The sequence below is a fragment of the Pseudonaja textilis genome, chromosome 2 (assembly GCF_049901715.1).
Source record: "Pseudonaja textilis isolate UNSWEBS1 chromosome 2, rPseTex1.2, whole genome shotgun sequence".
Taxonomy (NCBI): Eukaryota; Metazoa; Chordata; class Lepidosauria; order Squamata; family Elapidae; genus Pseudonaja; species Pseudonaja textilis.
This window is the reverse complement of record NC_141991.1, coordinates 958,214-976,729: the sequence shown is the minus strand read 5'-3', so window position 1 is coordinate 976,729 and position 18,516 is coordinate 958,214. Positions and strand designations below refer to the sequence as shown.

At 43.4% G+C, this 18,516-nt stretch overlaps 1 protein-coding gene and 1 non-coding gene across 2 annotated transcripts; one reads left to right on the top strand and one right to left on the bottom strand.

Annotated features, from left to right (window-relative positions):
- The first annotated feature begins 4,691 nt into the window (after positions 1–4,691).
- Positions 4,692–4,779, top strand: TRNAS-GCU (transfer RNA serine (anticodon GCU)). The gene has a single exon. It is a non-coding gene; the product is annotated as a tRNA-Ser (tRNA).
- Positions 4,780–9,418: 4,639 nt separating this feature from the next.
- LOC148126519 (uncharacterized) lies at positions 9,419–11,545 on the bottom strand. The gene is made up of 3 exons (XM_087922950.1): positions 10,983–11,545; positions 9,949–9,954; positions 9,419–9,703 (listed from the first exon to the last, which is right to left on the bottom strand). Exons 1-3 carry the CDS (start codon positions 11,499–11,501, stop codon positions 9,419–9,421), a joined length of 810 nt encoding a protein of 269 aa, XP_087779076.1. The 5' UTR covers positions 11,502–11,545.
- Between the last annotated feature and the right edge of the window lie 6,971 nt (positions 11,546–18,516).

Genomic DNA, 18,516 nt, shown 5'->3' with positions numbered 1-18,516 from the left:
CCAAATTACAGCTAGAAAGCAGTACCTGTTTGACACCAAGGCTGGAAACTCTGAGAAAGTTTTGAGGCTCACACCTGGCCCCCATCTGACCCTCCTCCTACTGAACACCTGGTTTGGGCAGGACCGGGGCCTCTCTGCAGGCCACCAGCAGTGAAAGCCTCCAGGGAGGCGATCCTGTTCCTATTTAGGCTTTTCCTGCTGTTGGAGTTGATACCTCTTTCCAAGGAGAGGCGGAGGGACGTCCTTCCCTGGTGGTCTAGTGGTGGGTTTGGCGAGGCTCCTGCCACACAGCCCGGGTTCGATTCCCGGCCAGGAAAGCGTTGCTTCAGAAGCCTTATCCATCATTATGTAGCTGGTATTTTCAGGAAGGTTCCATTTTCACAACAAAGTAAGCTGAACTGGTCAGAAAATTGTCCAGCGTCCTGACTTTCTCTTTTTTTTCCCCTTTTTTTTTTCTTTCCCCGTCTTATCCCATCTGGTCTTCCTGAGCTTGATAGAGTCTCCCATCAACCAGCCTGCCTTGGACCTTCAAAAAAAAGGCAGTTGATGAAAGTTATTTTTGCAAATTTTAAACAAAGCAAATAAAGCGTTATTTTATGCAGCATTGACACATTTCCTTACTCTTTATACATATCTTTTCAAAATTTCTCATTATTTATCCCTTTACTTTGTTAAATTTATATTTTCTTTTTCTATATTTTATCTATTTTATATGTTTTATTCATTGTAACCTATTTTCTCTGACTTGTTTTATTCTCTTTCCCTATCTTTTGTTATGCGATTATCCCTCTTCTAACATTCCTCCAAGGTTTTATTAACTCAATCAAGCATAAACACACAGAAACACAAAACATAGAAGCAAAACTAAACAACTTTTCTGAAAGTTGCTTAGTCCCAGGTTACAACTCTTCATACAGACACAAATTCAAATTCATATTCATTTTATATACCATTCCCATATCTTATTACCATTTTCAATTTCTATATAGCTTCATCTCTTTTAAACTTTCTTAGTTTTATTTTGTTTATCTCATCTCCAATTCAAATCATAATATTGTTATTCTTTTGTCATTCATTTCCGGCTAATAGTTACATCTTTACCTTCTTTAAATAAAGAAACTACCTATGCACTAATGTTTTAGTTGCTTTGTTAAAATTACAAATAACTTTCAGAAAGAGGTTTTATGTTCTTATGTTTTTGTCTTTAAAATTTTGTTTTTAAAAAAAGGCAGTTGATGATACCAAGGAATTGCAGGAACTTGGAGGATGCAAAGCCGCCTGTGGGCCACTAGGGAGAGATTGGTGCCAGCCCTTCCAAGGAGGCTGAGGTGAAGTCATATCCCGCATCTCTGGAGCACAAAGGGTCAAGAAGTCCTGGCACGGTTGACCAGAAAGTCAGTGGTTTGACTCACCCAGGAACACCTGCAGAGTACCTTTCCTGCCAACAAGATGGCTGATCGGGGAGCTGATTGACAACTAAGGCCTATACTCTGCTTATGCATGGATTCAAATCCCTCTCCAGATGTCACATCTTCCACTGATAGTCATTCTGGGGCCTCAGCTGTGGTTTCTCCTCCCAAAACCAAAAACAGAGGAGAGCCCTGGAGGGCTGAAGAAATCACAGTTGTTCCTACGTTTTCCCTGCGGAGAAAACCAAAGCGATGTCACGCCAGCCATCAAAACATTTTTCTTCTTCTCCTTTAAAACAGAATCTGGGATAAACGTCATCAGTGGATGCTTCTACTTCCTGAAGCAAAAGGAGGCGTCGCCAGCCAGGAGACTTGAACCCGGGTCGCAAGATTGGGAACCACAAGCAGTACCCTACACCACTGGCACAGCGGTTGAGAGTCTGTCTCAAGAGGTACCTCATTGCACCATCAGCTTTCTCTACATTGAAAACAGAATGGGATGAAACTTTATCTTGTGATGCTGCCTGTGGCATCCTGGAAAACAACAGAGGGAAAGCATGCGCCAGTCAGGACTAGAACACTAGATTGCAGGGTTGAAACCCTGGATGATGCCCTACACCACTAGCTTTGGCCTGTTAAGCTCCCTCATAGGGTCCTCTTTTTGCAGAACGGTTCAGCATTCAATACCATCATTCAGGTAACTCTTCTGGGTAAATTAAACCAACTGGCAGGTGCCTGAACATAGTAGAGTGGATCATAAGCTTCCTAACAGACAGGAAGCAGCAGGTGAAGCTGAAGCAGAGTCTACCTATTTTCTGTACCAATGTACGAGACCCCCAAGGCCCAATGCTATCTCCACTTTTCTTCTCCTATATACCGTGACACATCTCAAGCGATCCATCTGTTAAATACGAAGTTGCTGATGACACAACGATGAAGTGGTTGTCACATTCAGTTTCTTGGCGGTCGCATACAGACAGGAGTTGCCACCAGCACACCTGGTGGTGCCAGCTGGAACAATCAGAACTCTTCCTCAAACCATGAGAAATGGTGGTAGACTTTGAAAGAAGCTACTCCATGCCACCACCTGTATTTTCAGACCTTTGAAGTATCAGCAGTAGAGACCTTCCAAATTTCTGGGTTCTATATATCACATGACCTAAAGTGGACACCTAACATCAAAAACATGATCAGCTGTGAAATGTTAAAAAGCGCTCAGAAAGCTCAAAGCCCGAGGCACTGCTGATCAGTTCTACAGAAGATTGATGAGTTTGTCTCCACCTCTCTGTGGCTATCTGGTTGGTTCTGACCACAGGACAGACACAGACTTCTGAAATGAATGGAATCTGCAGAAAAAACTATTACTACTGTACCTGTGGTGATTGGGGACCTGCTGTACTGCAGGTCAAAGGGCTGTGAAAATATTTACACACCCCTCACATCCCGAGACAAAAGCATTCCAGCTCCTTCCTCTACTTGCCCAGTCCTATAGACTGCACACCCAGAACAACTAAGAGACAACAACACTTCCCGAAGGCATCTTTCTACAGGAACAAATAATTCTCTCAACACCTTCCAGCTATTAAGTCTTTTCTATTAATCGCATGTCTTTGCTTCCTCTATTGTCCCACTCCCACTTGTGAAGATTGGGACTACTTCCAACTTTGTTACAGCACATCATTACTATTTATATTTGATTATTTTCCTATTATGAGTTTGATTGTTGATTTGTACCCTGTGTTATCATTATATGTATACTGTTAATGTTCTTGACTCTTGACAAATGTAATGTACTTTTATGTATACAAGAAGTGTTTGCACAAGACAAATTCAGCCGTCATTCGCACTTTTCCAGCCAATAAGGAATTCCCATTCATTCTATCGGGATTTCTCTTGTCCCAGCTGATGAAGCGGAGAACACCATGTCTTGCTGACCAAGAATCTGACTGCTGTCTGGCGGCCCCCAGCCAGCAGATAACTCAGGTGCAGGGAGCCGAGAGGGGAGGCTGTGCCCAGTCTCTGTGGCGCAATGGTTGGCGCGTCTGTTTGTGCCAGAAGGGATGATGGGTTCGAAGGCCACCAGGGGACAAACCTGCTGATGGCTCTAGCATTCAGAGCGAGGTAGTCAGTTGGTGATCGGCACCAGCTTTTCATCATAGAACTTAGCGTTCTCACCTAGTCGATCCTTTTTCTGCAAATATTCCTTATCATCTGCATTTTTTTAAAACCTTCAAGACTGCAGAAGGAAGAACAAGGCGAACTATTAACAAATCATTTGTTAAGCCGAAGGGAAGGAATCACCCCACGTGTCCTGAGCTTCTTCCTCAAGACTGGAGAAGATACGGGTGGCTCAAAAGCAGCCTCGGTCAGGAGCTCAAGGGTCCTAAGAAACATTGTCTGTTTGTTACAAGATTGACCACATGTTGCACCAGGAGGAGAGGAGGAGGAGGAGAGCGCAACAGCGGCAACGGCAGAAACTCAGATCTTGTTCGCCATTACATTCTTTGACATTTATTATAATGTGCGCTTTTGGTCTGCTGAAATCTAATTTTGCTTTCTATGATAAAATAAACAGGACAATTGAGAAGCATTGACATGAATGCTCAAAGCTAAGAGATGTTCAATGCGAAACAGTACTGGTTGGTGTGCTGACACAGTATGGAAAAATAGATAGAGAGCTTGGACATGTTTTAACAGCAAGGCAGCCATCATTGAAAACAAAGCTCCTTTGGTCTCCTGGTGTGGGGAGACCACAAATGAAAACCACGGCACTCTGTTGTAGGAAGAATTCTGACATTTGCATCAATCTAGCACTTACAGGGTAGCACCCCACCACTTTAGGGATGTGGAGGAAGTCCCATCTGCCCACAGCTGCTACTGGCTCAATTTCTCTCCAGTGAGCAGATCCGGGATCAAAAATCTTGTCTGGTGATGTTTGCCTCCTAGAAGATCAAAGGTGGAAGGAGACGTGCATGTGGGACTCGAACCCGGGTCACAAGGTTAAACTGCATGATGTCCCTACACCTGGCACAGCTGTTGAGAGTCTGTCTGAAGAAAGCAATACTTATATCCAGGTTTCTCTTTTCCTATCTGGGTCTTGGAACAAGGTATTCCATTACCTCTAGCCAGCTTAGCTCTGGTCACTCCAGGAGGCAGGAGGGAGGCCGGAGATGGAGGCCTGTGCCAGGTCTCTGTGGGCATAATGGGTTGCAGCGATCTGGCTGTAGCCAGAAGGATGGTAGTTCGAGCCCACCCGGGGCGGCCACGGGTGCCTGCCCCCTTGACGAGGTGGCCGAAAGTGGCCAGAGAAGGTGATGGACTGCTAATCCATTGTGCTCTGCACGCGTGGGTTCGAATCCCACCCTCGTCAGCACTTTTTCCTTCTGCTTGCGGGATTTCAGGGTGAAAGTACCTTCCTCTGTATATTGGAAGGGTGAAAAGCTAAGCATGTACGCTATTTTTAACATTTTCTGCTCCTTGTGAGAACGTGTTATTCCATATTCTTGTTTCTTTTTATCATGATCTGCGATTGAATCCATCGCTCCGATGTTGGTGTGTCTAATGCGCTCCAGACAAGCAAACCATCAATCAAGGCACTTCTCTCTCGCTACCTAGTGGTCTCACATATTTGAAAATCACTTTTTTTATAGAAATGATGCATGACACCTTGATTCCCTTTCAATGACTGTTGATTGCAACAACACTGAAAACAAGGACCGTTTTCACACTCAGGCCGTTTTTCATTCCCCTATCACATAGCAAAATTCAAGTGCTGGCAGCTGACTCTGTTGCAATGGTTGCACTACTCTGGGGTCATTACAGTCTCTTTTGCAACCTTCCTTTAAGCAAATCAATGGAGAAGCCAAATTCACTTAACAACCCTGGTTACTAAGTTAACGACAATGGTTCTTACATAGCTAGCCACAGCAAGAAAGGTTGTGGCTGCTTCATCACTGAAAGGTTTTAAGAAGACTGAAACTATCAGATGGTATTGGGCAGGGTTGGCAACCTTAAACTCTCAAGAAACCCTACGAAGTTTTAACAGGGAAGTCCCCATTCAGTTCTGGAGCAGACTGGAAGTCCAGTTCCCCACCATACAGAATGCCTCCTAGCACAGCACCTTTTTACCTCTGTTGACCAAAATCCGGTTCCCCACCATGAGTCACCTCTAGCACAGCACCCTTTTCTTCTGCTGACCGAAAATCTGGTTCACTATAAGTCTTTCCCAGTGCAGCATCCTTTTCCTCTACAGCTGGTCGGTTTCCCACCCATGCAGTGCACCTCCTATACAGCTTTCCCCTCATCTATCATCTAGCAGCTATCAATTGTGGAGCCAACCGGCGACAGTGTGAGCCGCAACAGAGGAGGAAGAGCCATGCGGCTCCGAGCCACAGGTGCAACACCTGGTATAGGGTCTCCTGAGCTGGGCAGGGCATGGACTAGGGCCCTCAAGGTCCTTCAGCTATATTCTGGTTCTGCGATTCAGGTCATAATATAGGGCAAAGCTCACTTAACAAAAATGTCTTGCTTGTAACAGAAAAATGCTGGTCCCAATTGTGGTTTCATAAGTCAAAGGACTCCCGCAGCATTTTTTCTTCCTCCCTGTTTTGCTTTGCTTCCTCGTATGGTGTTTGTGTGCGAAAGCATATTTAGAAAACGAAGTCCATAGGACACAGGAAGAAAGCATTGGGGACTAAGCATAGGGTGGGTTTATTATCCACAATGCCGTGAAGCCAAGTGGAGGTAAGGCAGATCCCTATCAAACCTTTGTTTCTTGTAGGATGAACTGTGCTACTCCTGAAACATCTTGTGTTTTCTCTGGATTCAGCAACTTCATTCTCAACTTCAAGAAGACAAATCTGTTCTGGCTGAGGCCAGAATGAAAGGCTCTCAAAGCGTGGTGGTTAAACTGCGTTTTTGAGTTAATTCTGCAAACTGCTAACTTATTTTGATTCTCACCAGCTCACGAGGATTAACCAATAAAGCGATTTCATTGACTTGTGCCGCGGGAAAAAGCAACAACTCACCAGATAATTTTACCAAAGAGTATAACTTTTTCCAATAGATCCATATAGGCATGGAAGAAGCAAAGCCAATTCACAAAGGTTCCCACAGAAAGCGGCGTAAGCCAGAATTCCACTTCGGCCATCTACCATCCATTGTCCACCAAACCAATGGATTCTTTGTATTTTGAGAAACAGTCTGTGGTTTGAAAAAGTCTCATAACAGGAGCGTGTGATTTGTCAGACTCAGCTGTAGCTTGGCTCCCTCGGCCTCCCAACTGCCCCAAGGAGTTTTTCTGTTGTCAGGCGATGCGAGGAGAATTGAAGGTGATGACAATAGAATCCGAGTCAGTCTTGACAGGTTGACTTCAACCTGCCATGAGGGTAGGAACTACTGCAGGTTTGGACCGGTTCTATAGGGCAGTTGTTATGTTCTGCCCAGTTCGAACCGGCAAATCGCGCCACTGGCTGGTCCTGCCCTCCCATCCGCTCACTCCTTACCTGGCGTGCCGCCATCAACCTTGCCTGCTAAGTTGCTATTTTTTTCCCCGATCATCGGCTGTTCTGCTGTGCCAGAAGATTTAGATTAACATAGAAAGCAGAAAATTGTTGGATTTCTTGCTTTCTAACTAATCTAAAAGCAAACTGAACCTTCTTTAGGACGAAGCTTCTGTTTTCAGTGCAGACTCAGGCAGTAGATTGCGAAAGGTAGATCTCTGAATGAATCTGTGATTCTGTAGAGCAACTCAATCCAAAAGCCTGCCTGCTTTGCTGATTTTGGGTAAAGATTATCTTTTTGTAATAAAAATTCAATATTTACCCCACATGGTGAATAGAGCCGAGTTAATTGCAATGAGTTGCCCCAGGCAAATTTTATGTGACAGACTCAGATAGCAGATTGCAGAAGATAGATTTCTGAGTGAATCTGATTCTTATAAACCACTCAGTACTGCCTGCATCTTTGCCTGATTTGGGGGTAAAGGTTGCTCTTTTTTTTAAGGCATTCAATATTTACATAAGCATTTATATTTATACAAGCCATGCCCAGCCAGTGCATGACACCAAGCCACACCACAAATTAGGGACACACCCACACAGAACCAGTTGCTAAGAAATTTGAATCCCACCCCTGCCTGCCATCCTTCTGAGATCGATAAAGTAAGGACCAAGATTGTTTGTGAAGGCGGGGCAATATGCCCAACTCATAAACTGCTTAGAGAGGACTGTAAAGCACTGTGAGCGGTATATAAATACAAGCACTATTGCTATATGGATGATCCTCAACCTGTGTTTGGTACAATGACAGTTTGAAGATACAATGGCACTGAAAAAAAAGAAGTATTATGATCCTTCCTCAAGTTACAACTGTTCGCCCCGGCATGATTGGGATTTGAATTAACTGACATTGCTCCTCTGCAGTCACATAATTGTGATTTGCCGCTTTCCCCACAGCCACCACTCAACCAGGTCATATCAAAAGGGCACCCAGTTTGCTTAACAAGCATGGGATTTAACAGATGTTGGCACAGGTGTTTAACAGATAATCAGAGGTGGAAGGGACCTTGGAGGTCGTAGTCCAACCTCCCCACCCAAGCAGGAGACCCTACACCATTTCTGACAAATGACGGTCGTTCCAATCTCTTCTTGAAGGTCTCAGAGTGATGGTGCTCCACAACTTCTGTTCCATTGGTGGATTGTTCTCACTGTCAGAAAGTTTCTCCCTTACTTCCAGGTTAAATCTCTCCTTGTTCAGTTTCCATCCGTTGTTCCTCATCTGGCCTACAGGCCCTTTAGAAAATAAGCTTGGCCCCTTTCTCTCTGTAGCCCTCAAATATTGGAAGACTGCTATCCTGTCTCCCCCTGGTCCTTCTCTTCACTAGAACTGGCCAGGCTCAGTTCCTGTAATCGTTCATTGTATGTTTTAGCCTCCGGTCCACTGTAATCCTGGTTGCTCTTCTCTGCCACTTTTTCTAAGTCTCAACATCTTTTTATTATGTGATGAACAAAACTGGATGCAGCACTGGTGTGAGATGCCCACTAAGGCTTATAAGTGGTATTAGTACCTCACTTGATCTTGATTGTATCCCTCTGTTAATGCAATTTAGGATTGAACTAGCTTTTGGCAGCTGCTGCACATTCTGTTGACTCCTATTTAGCTGAGGTTTGTCACTAAGACTCCAAGATCCCTCTCACAGTTACTGCAGCTGAGCCTGGTTTCACCCAGTCTATATGTGTACTTTGGGTTTTCTTGCCTAAGTGTGAGACTTTACTTTTCTCTATATTGAATTTCATTTTATTAGATATGGCCCAGTGTTCTAATCTGTCAAAGAGACCATCTGGATCTTGAGCAGATTTATAACAGTGTGTCAACTCATAAAATATTCCTATGCCTGTTTTAGTAGTTGCCATTAAACAAAGGGAGAGGGGGGAAGGAAGAAAATCTGGAAGAGCAGTGGAAAGGAAAGTACATTCCAACTCTTATCTTTAAAGGAACTGTAACTAAAATACCAGAGCTTTTGCTGCAAATATATTTAGTGGAGAATGTGAATGATGACACCCAGCCTGTGACGTGCTCAATTGGAGAGTCTGATTTATGAAACACCCAGGGGAGGAAACAGGGTCACAGGCCTGTAAATTACGTATGCCAGTTGGCTTCATAGGGCAGTGCCAGTATGTCACCTCCAATGAATCCTTTGAAGTTTTTGAAGTTTTGGCTCGAGAATCCTGATTTCATTAGGCGATTGCTGGAATCCCTGACAGGTTGTATGTTTCACTGAATGACCATGGCAAAAAAAAAAAAGGTCATAGTGGACAAGGAGTCACTTGAAGCCTCGATGCCAAGCAATCGCACCATATGATGAATTTTCTGATCCCAATTTATTTAGCTAAGTGAACTTCCTTCTGCACATTTATCGTTAACACAATACATTTCTCGCCAACCTCCACGTGGTTTGAAGCAAGAAGGACCAGCACTGAGAAGCTTGCGCCATGCTCGGACGCCCGACCTCACAAGCCTTTTCCCGTGGGTGCATGTCTGTCGAGGGCCGTGTCTTGCAGGGTGTGGCTTTTCCCACACTCCACATGCTTCCGATACGGTTTCTCTCCTGTGTGGATCCTCGGTGTCTGATGAGGTTGGATTTCCAGCTGAAGCACGTTCCCCGCAAACTGGAAGCTTTGTTGAGCCTGCTCCCCGGGCAGCGCTCTCCGGGAAGTCACCTTTGGGAAAGTCCTCTGCCTGTGGCATTTGGCGCAGTCCCGTTGCACTGGTGTGGCTTCTCCTCCTGGTGGTTCCTCTTGTGAGAGGTGGTATTCAGCCAGTTCTCATGAAGATTTCAGAGATCAAAACTGGCCTCTCTTCCCTTTGGAGGGTTTCACCAGGTCAGTTGGTGAACTGCTCGTCACAAAGCAGCTAAGTCGGAACTTGTATCGATGGCTTCTCATATCTCTTACTTTTGAGACCCTCAGCCCTACAGGGAGCCTTCCCGTTGGGATTTACCTCCTTAGGCTTTCTAGCCGAGATTCAGCGTTGGAGTTACCTGATCCTGGAAAAAAAAAGAAACATAAAGATAAAGAGACATAGAGGTGGTATTCAGCCAGTTCTGACAGGTTCTGGAGAACCGGTAGCGGAAATGTTGAGTAGCTTGGAGAACCGGCAAATACCACCTCTGACTGGCCCCACCCCCATCTATTCCCTGCCTCCTGAGTCCCAGCTGATCGGCTGGGTCTCCTTTTGTTGCCCTGCACAGGAGATCGGAGCTGGAAAGCAGGTTAGTGGGGTGGAGAGGGAATTGGGATTTTACGGTATCCTTCCCCTGCCATGCCTACCAAGCCACGCCCAGCAAGCCACACCATGCCCACCAAGCCACGTCCACAGAACCGGTAGCAAAAAATGTTGAATCCCACGACTGCACTGTGCCACTCATGTGAGAATTACTTGCAAAGCCAGTTTTTTGTCACTGTCATAAGTTTTCATGGTTGTTGCATTATCTTCCAGGACCTGCCATGGACTCCAATCGGCCTTTAGAAGGCCTGGAAGACATGGCTTCCCATCAGGTCTCGATCTGGCAATAGTGAAGAGCTCTTAAAGGGGCTATATTGACTTACCGTAGGGTGAATTGTTTCTGAATGTGATTTTTGTTTTTGTTTAATTGATTATGGACTGTTTCCATGTTTTCAAACAGGTTTTTAACTTTTGTTTTACCTGGTCTGAGCTGCCCGGTTTCTTAGATAAAGGACCTACAAATCATGTAATTATCATCATTGTCATCATCACAATGATGTGACTGAGGGATGAGGGAAAAGCTATAAATGCAAGCTTTGGCCACCAAGTTATTAGTCGCTGCATGAGGCAAGTGGGTAAGCGAGGTCTACCTATATATCATCCTCTGATGAAAAAAAGCTGCCCAACACTCTCACTCCCCCGAAGTCAAATATTTCAGACAAACCTATCAAACTCCAGCAAACGGACATATTTGAGTGACGGAATAAACCAGACAGCCCTGTGACTCATTGGGGCCATCCTTTGAAAGAAAGGTACTTAACCAGGGCAGACTTCAATCATTGCACCAACCTCGGCAGAAACATTACACCCTATGAGTTGTCCATTTTGCTTTGTCCTTTCTCTGTGGAGGCCTTGTAGTCGAAGGCAGGCGTTGGGTTCTGCAACTCTTGCACTAATTTCCCTTTGCCACGTATTCTCAAGTGGATCCTCCTGTTTCGTCTTCGTCTCGGCTTGTCTCCTCATTCTGTGCCTTTCTCTGTCTTTCTGGAGACGGGCAGCCCTTTCCTCCTCTGTTTCTTCATACCTTCTTCTCTTTGTTCTTTCTCTCTGATCCTGGAGGCGGGCATCTTTCTCTTCCTCTGTCTCTTTCTTTCTCTTCCTTCTCTGTCTTTCCTTGTCATTCGTGCGGCGTGCGTGCCTCTCCTCCTCTGTCTCGTTTTCTCTGTTTTTCTTTGTCCTGAGTCTCTGATCCAGGAGTCGAGCTGCCCTAGCCTCATCCGATTCTTGTTCTCTCCTCCTCCTTGCTGCGTGACGACATTTGTAGTCATCTCTTGACCATGACTTTCGTCTTATCTTTCCACGTGGCATAATATGGCGGACAATATTTTTTTTTTATCCCAAAGCTGGTTGAGGCTGTCATCACCTAAGGAGATTATATGTTATAAAATAGAAAAAATAAATGTGCAGGTAGTCCTCAATTTACAACCAGAACTGAGCCCCAAACTTCTACTGCTAAGCTTTGCCTCATTTTTACAACATTTCGTGTCACAGTTGCTAAGTGAATCTGGCTTCCCCATTGACTTTGCTTGTCAAAAGTGATCACATGACCCCAGGACGCTGCAGACGTCATAAATATGCGTCGGTTGCCAAGCGTCTGAATTTTGATTGGATCATGAGGAGGCTGCAATGGTCATAAGTGTGAAAAACAGTCACAAGTTACTTTTTTCAGTGCCATTATAACTTTAAAAGGACACTGAACGAACTGTGGTAAGTTGAGGACTACTTGTAAGCAAATAAAAATAAGTCAATATTCACTTAACCAAACAAATAAACCGAATGAGCACAGGCAGGCAGTGAGACAGGGAGGGACTTCTTTACTTCCTACCAACTTCCCCAATGACTTTGGTTGTGGAAAACTGGCACAGAGAATAGGAATAGAACACATGCGTGCCAGATACCGGACAATCAGCTGGCGGGCGGGCAGTGCGCATGCACAGACCTTTTCTGGGCGAGTGCTCACATGCCGGCAATAATGGCTCCGCATGACACTTCCGTCACGTGTGCCATAGGTTCATCACCCCGGACCTATACCATTCCAGATAAGTGACTATCTAGTCTCTTCTTAAAATCCTTCAGTGATGGAGTGCCCATGATTTCTGAAGGCAAGCTGTTTGTTCCGCTGGTTAGTTGTCCTCACTGTTAGAAAGTTTCTCTTTAATTCCAGGTTGTTTCTCTCCTTGATTAGTTTCCATCCATTGTTTCTTGTCCTGCCCTCTGGTGCTTTGTAGAATAATTTGAACCCCTCTTCTTTGTGGCAGCCCCTCAAATACTGCTATCATGTCTCATGACTGGGGGTGGGGTGCGGGGAAACGACTCTGTTATCGCCATAATTTTGTGAATAAAACTGATCTGACCATCCTGGAAATTTCAATTTCACAGAAATAATTGATCCTGGATTTTTAATGCATTAAGGTAGCAGTGGCCTTCATTCAAAAACTGTTGTGATATAATGCACCATTTTGAATGGTTGCTGCTCCAGACATTATCCCTCCTAAATCTTCAATTGACTCTCTGCGTTTAGGAAGGCCCTGAAACCTTGGCTCTGCCACCCTGCCAGGTGGTTTGTGGGCAGTGACGTTTAAAGGGCTTGTATTGAGGATGCTGATTGTGATGTTTTTAATTTTTAAATGGATTGTGCATAGTTTCTATCTATTTGTTACTTTTTAACTTGTTTTTTTATTTTTATTTTTACTTAAGAGGTGCAGAATTGCTCAGGTGAGAGGGGAGGCCCCACAAATCAAATAATAATAATAATAATAATAATAATAATAATAATAATAATAATAATAATAATAATAATAATAATAATAATAATATGAGGTGTTGAAGCATGTAGCAAAAATGTTTTAAAAAAGTTTGCATTTTGGTTTCTAACTTGCTTTTTTATTGTTGATAACTTTTTGAGAGCCGACCAGATTTCTCTGGATGAGATGGGAGCCCTTACACTTTGAATACATATTTCTTTTTCCAGAATGGTCGCTACAAGGAGGTTACCTGTACGTATATCATCCTCGGACGGAAAATTCCGCCCAACAGTCCGATCCTCAAGAGACAAATACTTTTTTTAAAACAACTATTAAGTAAAAGCCTAGCAAATGGTTACATTTAATAAGTGATAGCATCCTTGATATAATTATTTTCGGAGGCCTCCACCACGCTGTGGTATCTTATTAGGTTGCACCGAATGCAACTCCGAAAACTTAAGCTAGCTAAAAACCGGCAGCGCCAAAGTAACCGCGAGAAGTTCCGGCTGCCTCATTCAAACTCCACCACCGGGTCAAAGTAATCAGGTACACGGAATAAAAGGTCGAAATCCCAGATCCAGGAGGGATTTCCCCCCTCAAAACAATGGCAGAAGTGCCTCTTGAACTGCACCTGCAAAGGGAGCAACTTCTGGGCTGCCATGCACGAGGGGGCGGAAGGCAAAAACAAAAGGGGGAAACCTACCTTCTTTCCTAGGAAGCCCCGCGCCTGCCTGCCTACTTGCCGTCCAGGCAGCGACCCTCCGCCCTGAGAAGAGACGCCCCCTCTCCTCGCACCCCTGGCGCTCCTCTTTGCCCGCCTCTCTTCCAGATGGGACTGCAGCCCATCCGCGAGGGGGAGTCCTGGACGCCTTAAGAGGCGGAGCTCAGGTTGCATTTGTTTACTTTACTTTATTGTCAAGGGAAGTACTAATACCAGTCTATAAAGCCTTAGTAAGACCACACCTAGAGTACTGCATCCAGTTTTGATCACCACATTATATAAAAGATGTTGAGACTCTAGAAAAACAATGCAGAGAAGAGCAACCAGGATGATTAGGGGACTGGGGGCTAAAACATACGAGGAACGGTTGCAGGAACTGGGCATGGCTGGTCTAGTGAAGAGAAGGACCAGGGGAGACACGATAGCGGTCTTCCAATATCTGAGGGGCTGCCACAGAGAGGAAGGGGTCAAGCTGTTTTCTAAAGGGCCTTTAGGCCAGATAAGGAATAATGGATGGAAACTGAACAAGGAGAGATTTAACCTGGAAATAAGGAGAAACTTTCTGACAGAGAGAACAATCAACCAATGGAACAGCTTGCCCTCGGAAGTTGGCGCTCCGCCATCACTTAAGACCTTCAAGAAGAGATTGGACTACCATTTGTCAGAAATGGTGTAGGGTCTCCTGCTTGGGTGGGGGGTTGGACTAGATGACCTACAAGGTCCCTTCCAACTCTGATTATTTGTTATCTGTCACTGCACCTCATACAACGAAATTAAATACCATCTTCGGTGTACATTATGACTATGAAAATAAACACAAACACATATCCTTCACATTCTATATATTGAATTGAAAACCCTGATATTGCATTAATATTGCACTATTGCACTATACAGCAGAATTCAAAAGAGCTACTGCCCTGGGATAGAAGCTTTTTTTCAGCCTATTTGTCCTTGTTTTTATTATCCTTCACCGTCTGGTGAAGGTGGTATTCAGCAGGTTCTGACCAGTTCTGGAGAACCGGAGGCGGAAATTTTGAGTATTTCGGAGAAACGGCAAATGCCACCTCTGACTGGAGATTTTACAATATCCTTCCCTTGCCATGCCCACCAAGTCACGCCCACAGAACCGCTAGTAAAAAAAAATTAATCCCACCACTGGTCTTATTGGTGTTGAGGACCAAGTTATTGTCTCCATGCCATGAAAGCAACCGGTCCACCTCATCTCTGTAAGCAGACTCATTCCCCCCGCCCAGAGATGAATCCCACCACAGGACTCATTTACACAGATTAAGCGAGGAAGTTTGGTTTTTGGAAAAGCGTGATAGCTTGTTGAGAAATCCATTACAGCTCAACTTACAAACAAAATGGAGCCCGAAATTTCTGTTGTTAAGCGAGTTGTGCCCTCTTTTATGACCTTTCTTGCCACAGTTGTTAAGGGAATCATCATGCTTGATAAATTAAGTAACCTGGTTGTTAAATGACCTTCCCTGCTGACTTTTCTGAACAGGTCACAAAAGGTGATCACATGACCTTTGGGACACTGCAACCGTTATAAATATGAAACTAGTTGCCAAGCATCTGAATTTTAGTCGCATGATCATGGGGGTTGTAGCTGAAAAACGATGTAACTTTTTTCAGTGCAGCGTTGTAACTTTGAATGGTCAATAAATGAACTATTATAAGTCGAGGACTACCTGTACTTACTACCAGCTAGTATTTATCAATGCCTGGCTGCTCAAGACTCATATGAGCCATACCAAAGCAAGTTCTCCAAGGACTTGTCAAATTCAGGTTTGAATGTAATGTTTACTACAATGTCAGTGGTCTTGCTTTCCTGGTAACACGAAGAGAAGTTGCTACAGGCTTCTTCTGTGATGCCTTTTCTAAAGAGTTTCATGATGGTCATTCATTCCAATACTTAGTGAAGCCCCACGAAAAAATAAATAAATAGAACTGAGGAGAAAAAGAATGAAAGTGTATATTTCTCATTCGGCAGCAATGGTAATTCTAATTCCTGTACATAGACTTAGTGCAGCAAAACAACAAAATATCAACATCCTGCCTGGTTTGTAGCATTTCTTGTTAAGATTTGTTATTTGCTTTATTGATTTAAATTTCCCATGACCTAGTCACTGTTATGACAAAGGGCAGCCATACAACTGAAACATAAAATATCACCAAATATAATTATTTTAATTTCTATTGAAGATAGAAATGGAATTGATGGATGGATGGATATAGAAATTGTACCTTATGACTATTAAGTGTTGTACCTTATGATTCTTGACGAATGTATCTTTTCTTTTATGTATACTGAGAGCATTTGCACCAAGACAAATTCCTTGTGTGTCCAATTACACTTGGCCAATAAAGAATTCTATTCTATTCTATTCTATTCTATTCTATTCTATTCTATTCTATTCTATTCTATTCTATTCTATTCTATTCTATTCTAATTTTCTATTCTATTCTATTCCTATTCTATTTGGAAATATATGCATGCTGCCTGACATTCAATGGCATGGGTGTATTTTAATCCCAAATTTGATTAATAAAATTACAAAAGATATACAGCGTAGGACCAAGATAAAATTAGGTAGGTGAAAAATGGATGTGGGTCTATGAAGGCCCCTCTAGAAAATTTCCCTTTTTGCCATTCAAATATAATAATAATAATAATAACAATAACAATAATAATAATAACAATAATAACAATAATAATAATAATAATAATAATAATAATAATAATAATAATAAGAAGAAGAAGAAGAAGAAGAAGAAGAAGAAGAAGAAGAAGTAGTAGTAGTAGTAGTAGTAGTTGTTTTCCTACCAAATATATTCAGGGAAGTGCCACGTGGCACAAAGCAGCATCCCTTACAGATATCGACCTGCTGATCTATTCAGTTCTACCCATCCCAGGTGAAAGCAACTACCAAGATCATTTCTAAATTGCCTGATAACCCAGAGTTTGTACAAAGAACTTCAATGCAAAACAAGCACTACTTTAAATTTTTTAAAAATGTATCAATGTATTTAAAAGCTAATGCCCTTGTGCTTGATTCTTGGTCATCTGCTGTTTTCACTCAAGCCTCCGCGTGCATCCTGCACTTACCTGCACCCAAAACTGGCTGCGTGGAGACTCCTGGGAAGGGCAAGGTGGGCTGGGTGGGGCCAGCCAGGTGTGGGATTTGGGGGTTCTCTGAATTGCACAGAATCTTAGCTAGGGGCTCCCCTGAACCCCAGCAGCCCACCCCTCTGTATATAATATGTTACATATTCATCATAACTTTCAAGTCATTCATTAAGTGACTTGTCATATCTCAAGAAGTTTTTGTACAAGATCCTGTGAACCTGGAATGAGCTTCCTTGGTCTCTGGGGAAAAGTGGCTTCTCATTGGGGCATAAAACCCTTTTTCTTTGCTCAGTAATTTAATTTGGGGCCTTTTGAGATAACAGATAATCAGAGTTGGAAGGGACTGTTGAGGTAATTCCCCATTAGGAGAATGAGCGCATACAGGGAGACGTAATTGAGAGAAGTGTTGAATAATACACACACAGCACACAGATACACTGTACAGTAAATGTAGGGTTTTACTTCCCATAAAGGTTTAAGCAAAGTTCAAAAAAAGCAGTCCAAAGTGATTCACAGGTTAAATCAGTCAGTTTTCAGTCCAGGGATAATACAATAACGAAGCCCAGTGTCAAAAACAGTTTAGCATCAGGCTTACATCAAATCCAAAAATAGCAGTCAATTAGAAAGAACGGCAATACTCTCCAACAGAAGGAAAACAGAGAAACTCACAGAGACTTCTTCTGAGACTAAAACTAAGACAAAACAACCCAGGTTTCTGGCTCTATCTTATGGTCGTTTGAGAAACCACACCCAATTACAATTTTAGGATTCTCTTAAAGATACAGTTTTAAAATGTCTATCCTGGTTTATATATTTCCAGCTGTTAGGTGATTTACAATCCTAACAGGGACCTTGTAGGTCATCTAGTCCAATCCCCCGCCCAAGCGGGAGACCCTACACCATTTCTGACAAATGGCAGTCCAATCTCTTCTTGAAAGTCTCAAGTGATGGCGCTCCCACAACTTCCAAGGGCAAGCTGTTCCATTGATTGATTGTTCTGTCAGAAAGTTTCTCCTTATTTCCAGGTTAAATCTCTCCTTGTTCAGTTTCCATCCATTATTCCTTGTCTGGTCTTCGTGTGCTTTGGAAAATAGCTTGACCCCTTCTTCCCTGTGGCAGCCCCTCAAATATTAGAAGACCACTATCATGTCTCCCCTGGTCCTTCTCTTTACTAGACTAGCCAAGCCCAGTTCCTGCAACTGTTTGGTGTATGTTTTAGCCTCCAGTCCCTTAATCATCCTGGTTGCTCTTCTCTGTACTTTTTCTAGAGTCTCAACATCTTTTTTATAGTGTGGTGATCAAAACTGGATGCAGTACTCTTAAGCGTTTTCTTACTGAGGCTTTATAGAGTGGTATTAGTACCTCACGTGATCTCGATTGTATCCCTCTGTTAATGCAGTTTAGGATTGCATTGACTATTTTGGCTGCTGCTGCACACTGCTGGCTCCTATTTAGCTGGTTGTCCACTAAGACTCCAAGATCCCTCTCACAGTTCCTGCTATTGAGCCTGGTTTCACAAAGTCTCTATGTGTACTTTTGGTTTTTCTTGCCTAAGTGTAGGACTTTACTTTTCTCTACATTGAATTTCACCACCCTCCTCTTGTTTAGATAACATGTTGCAAATGAAGAGCTTTGTTAATTTTACATTGAGATCTATATAGATATGCAGGTAGTTCTCGCTTAGCAACCGCCGTTCGGACTGAAAACTCAGTTGTTAAGTAT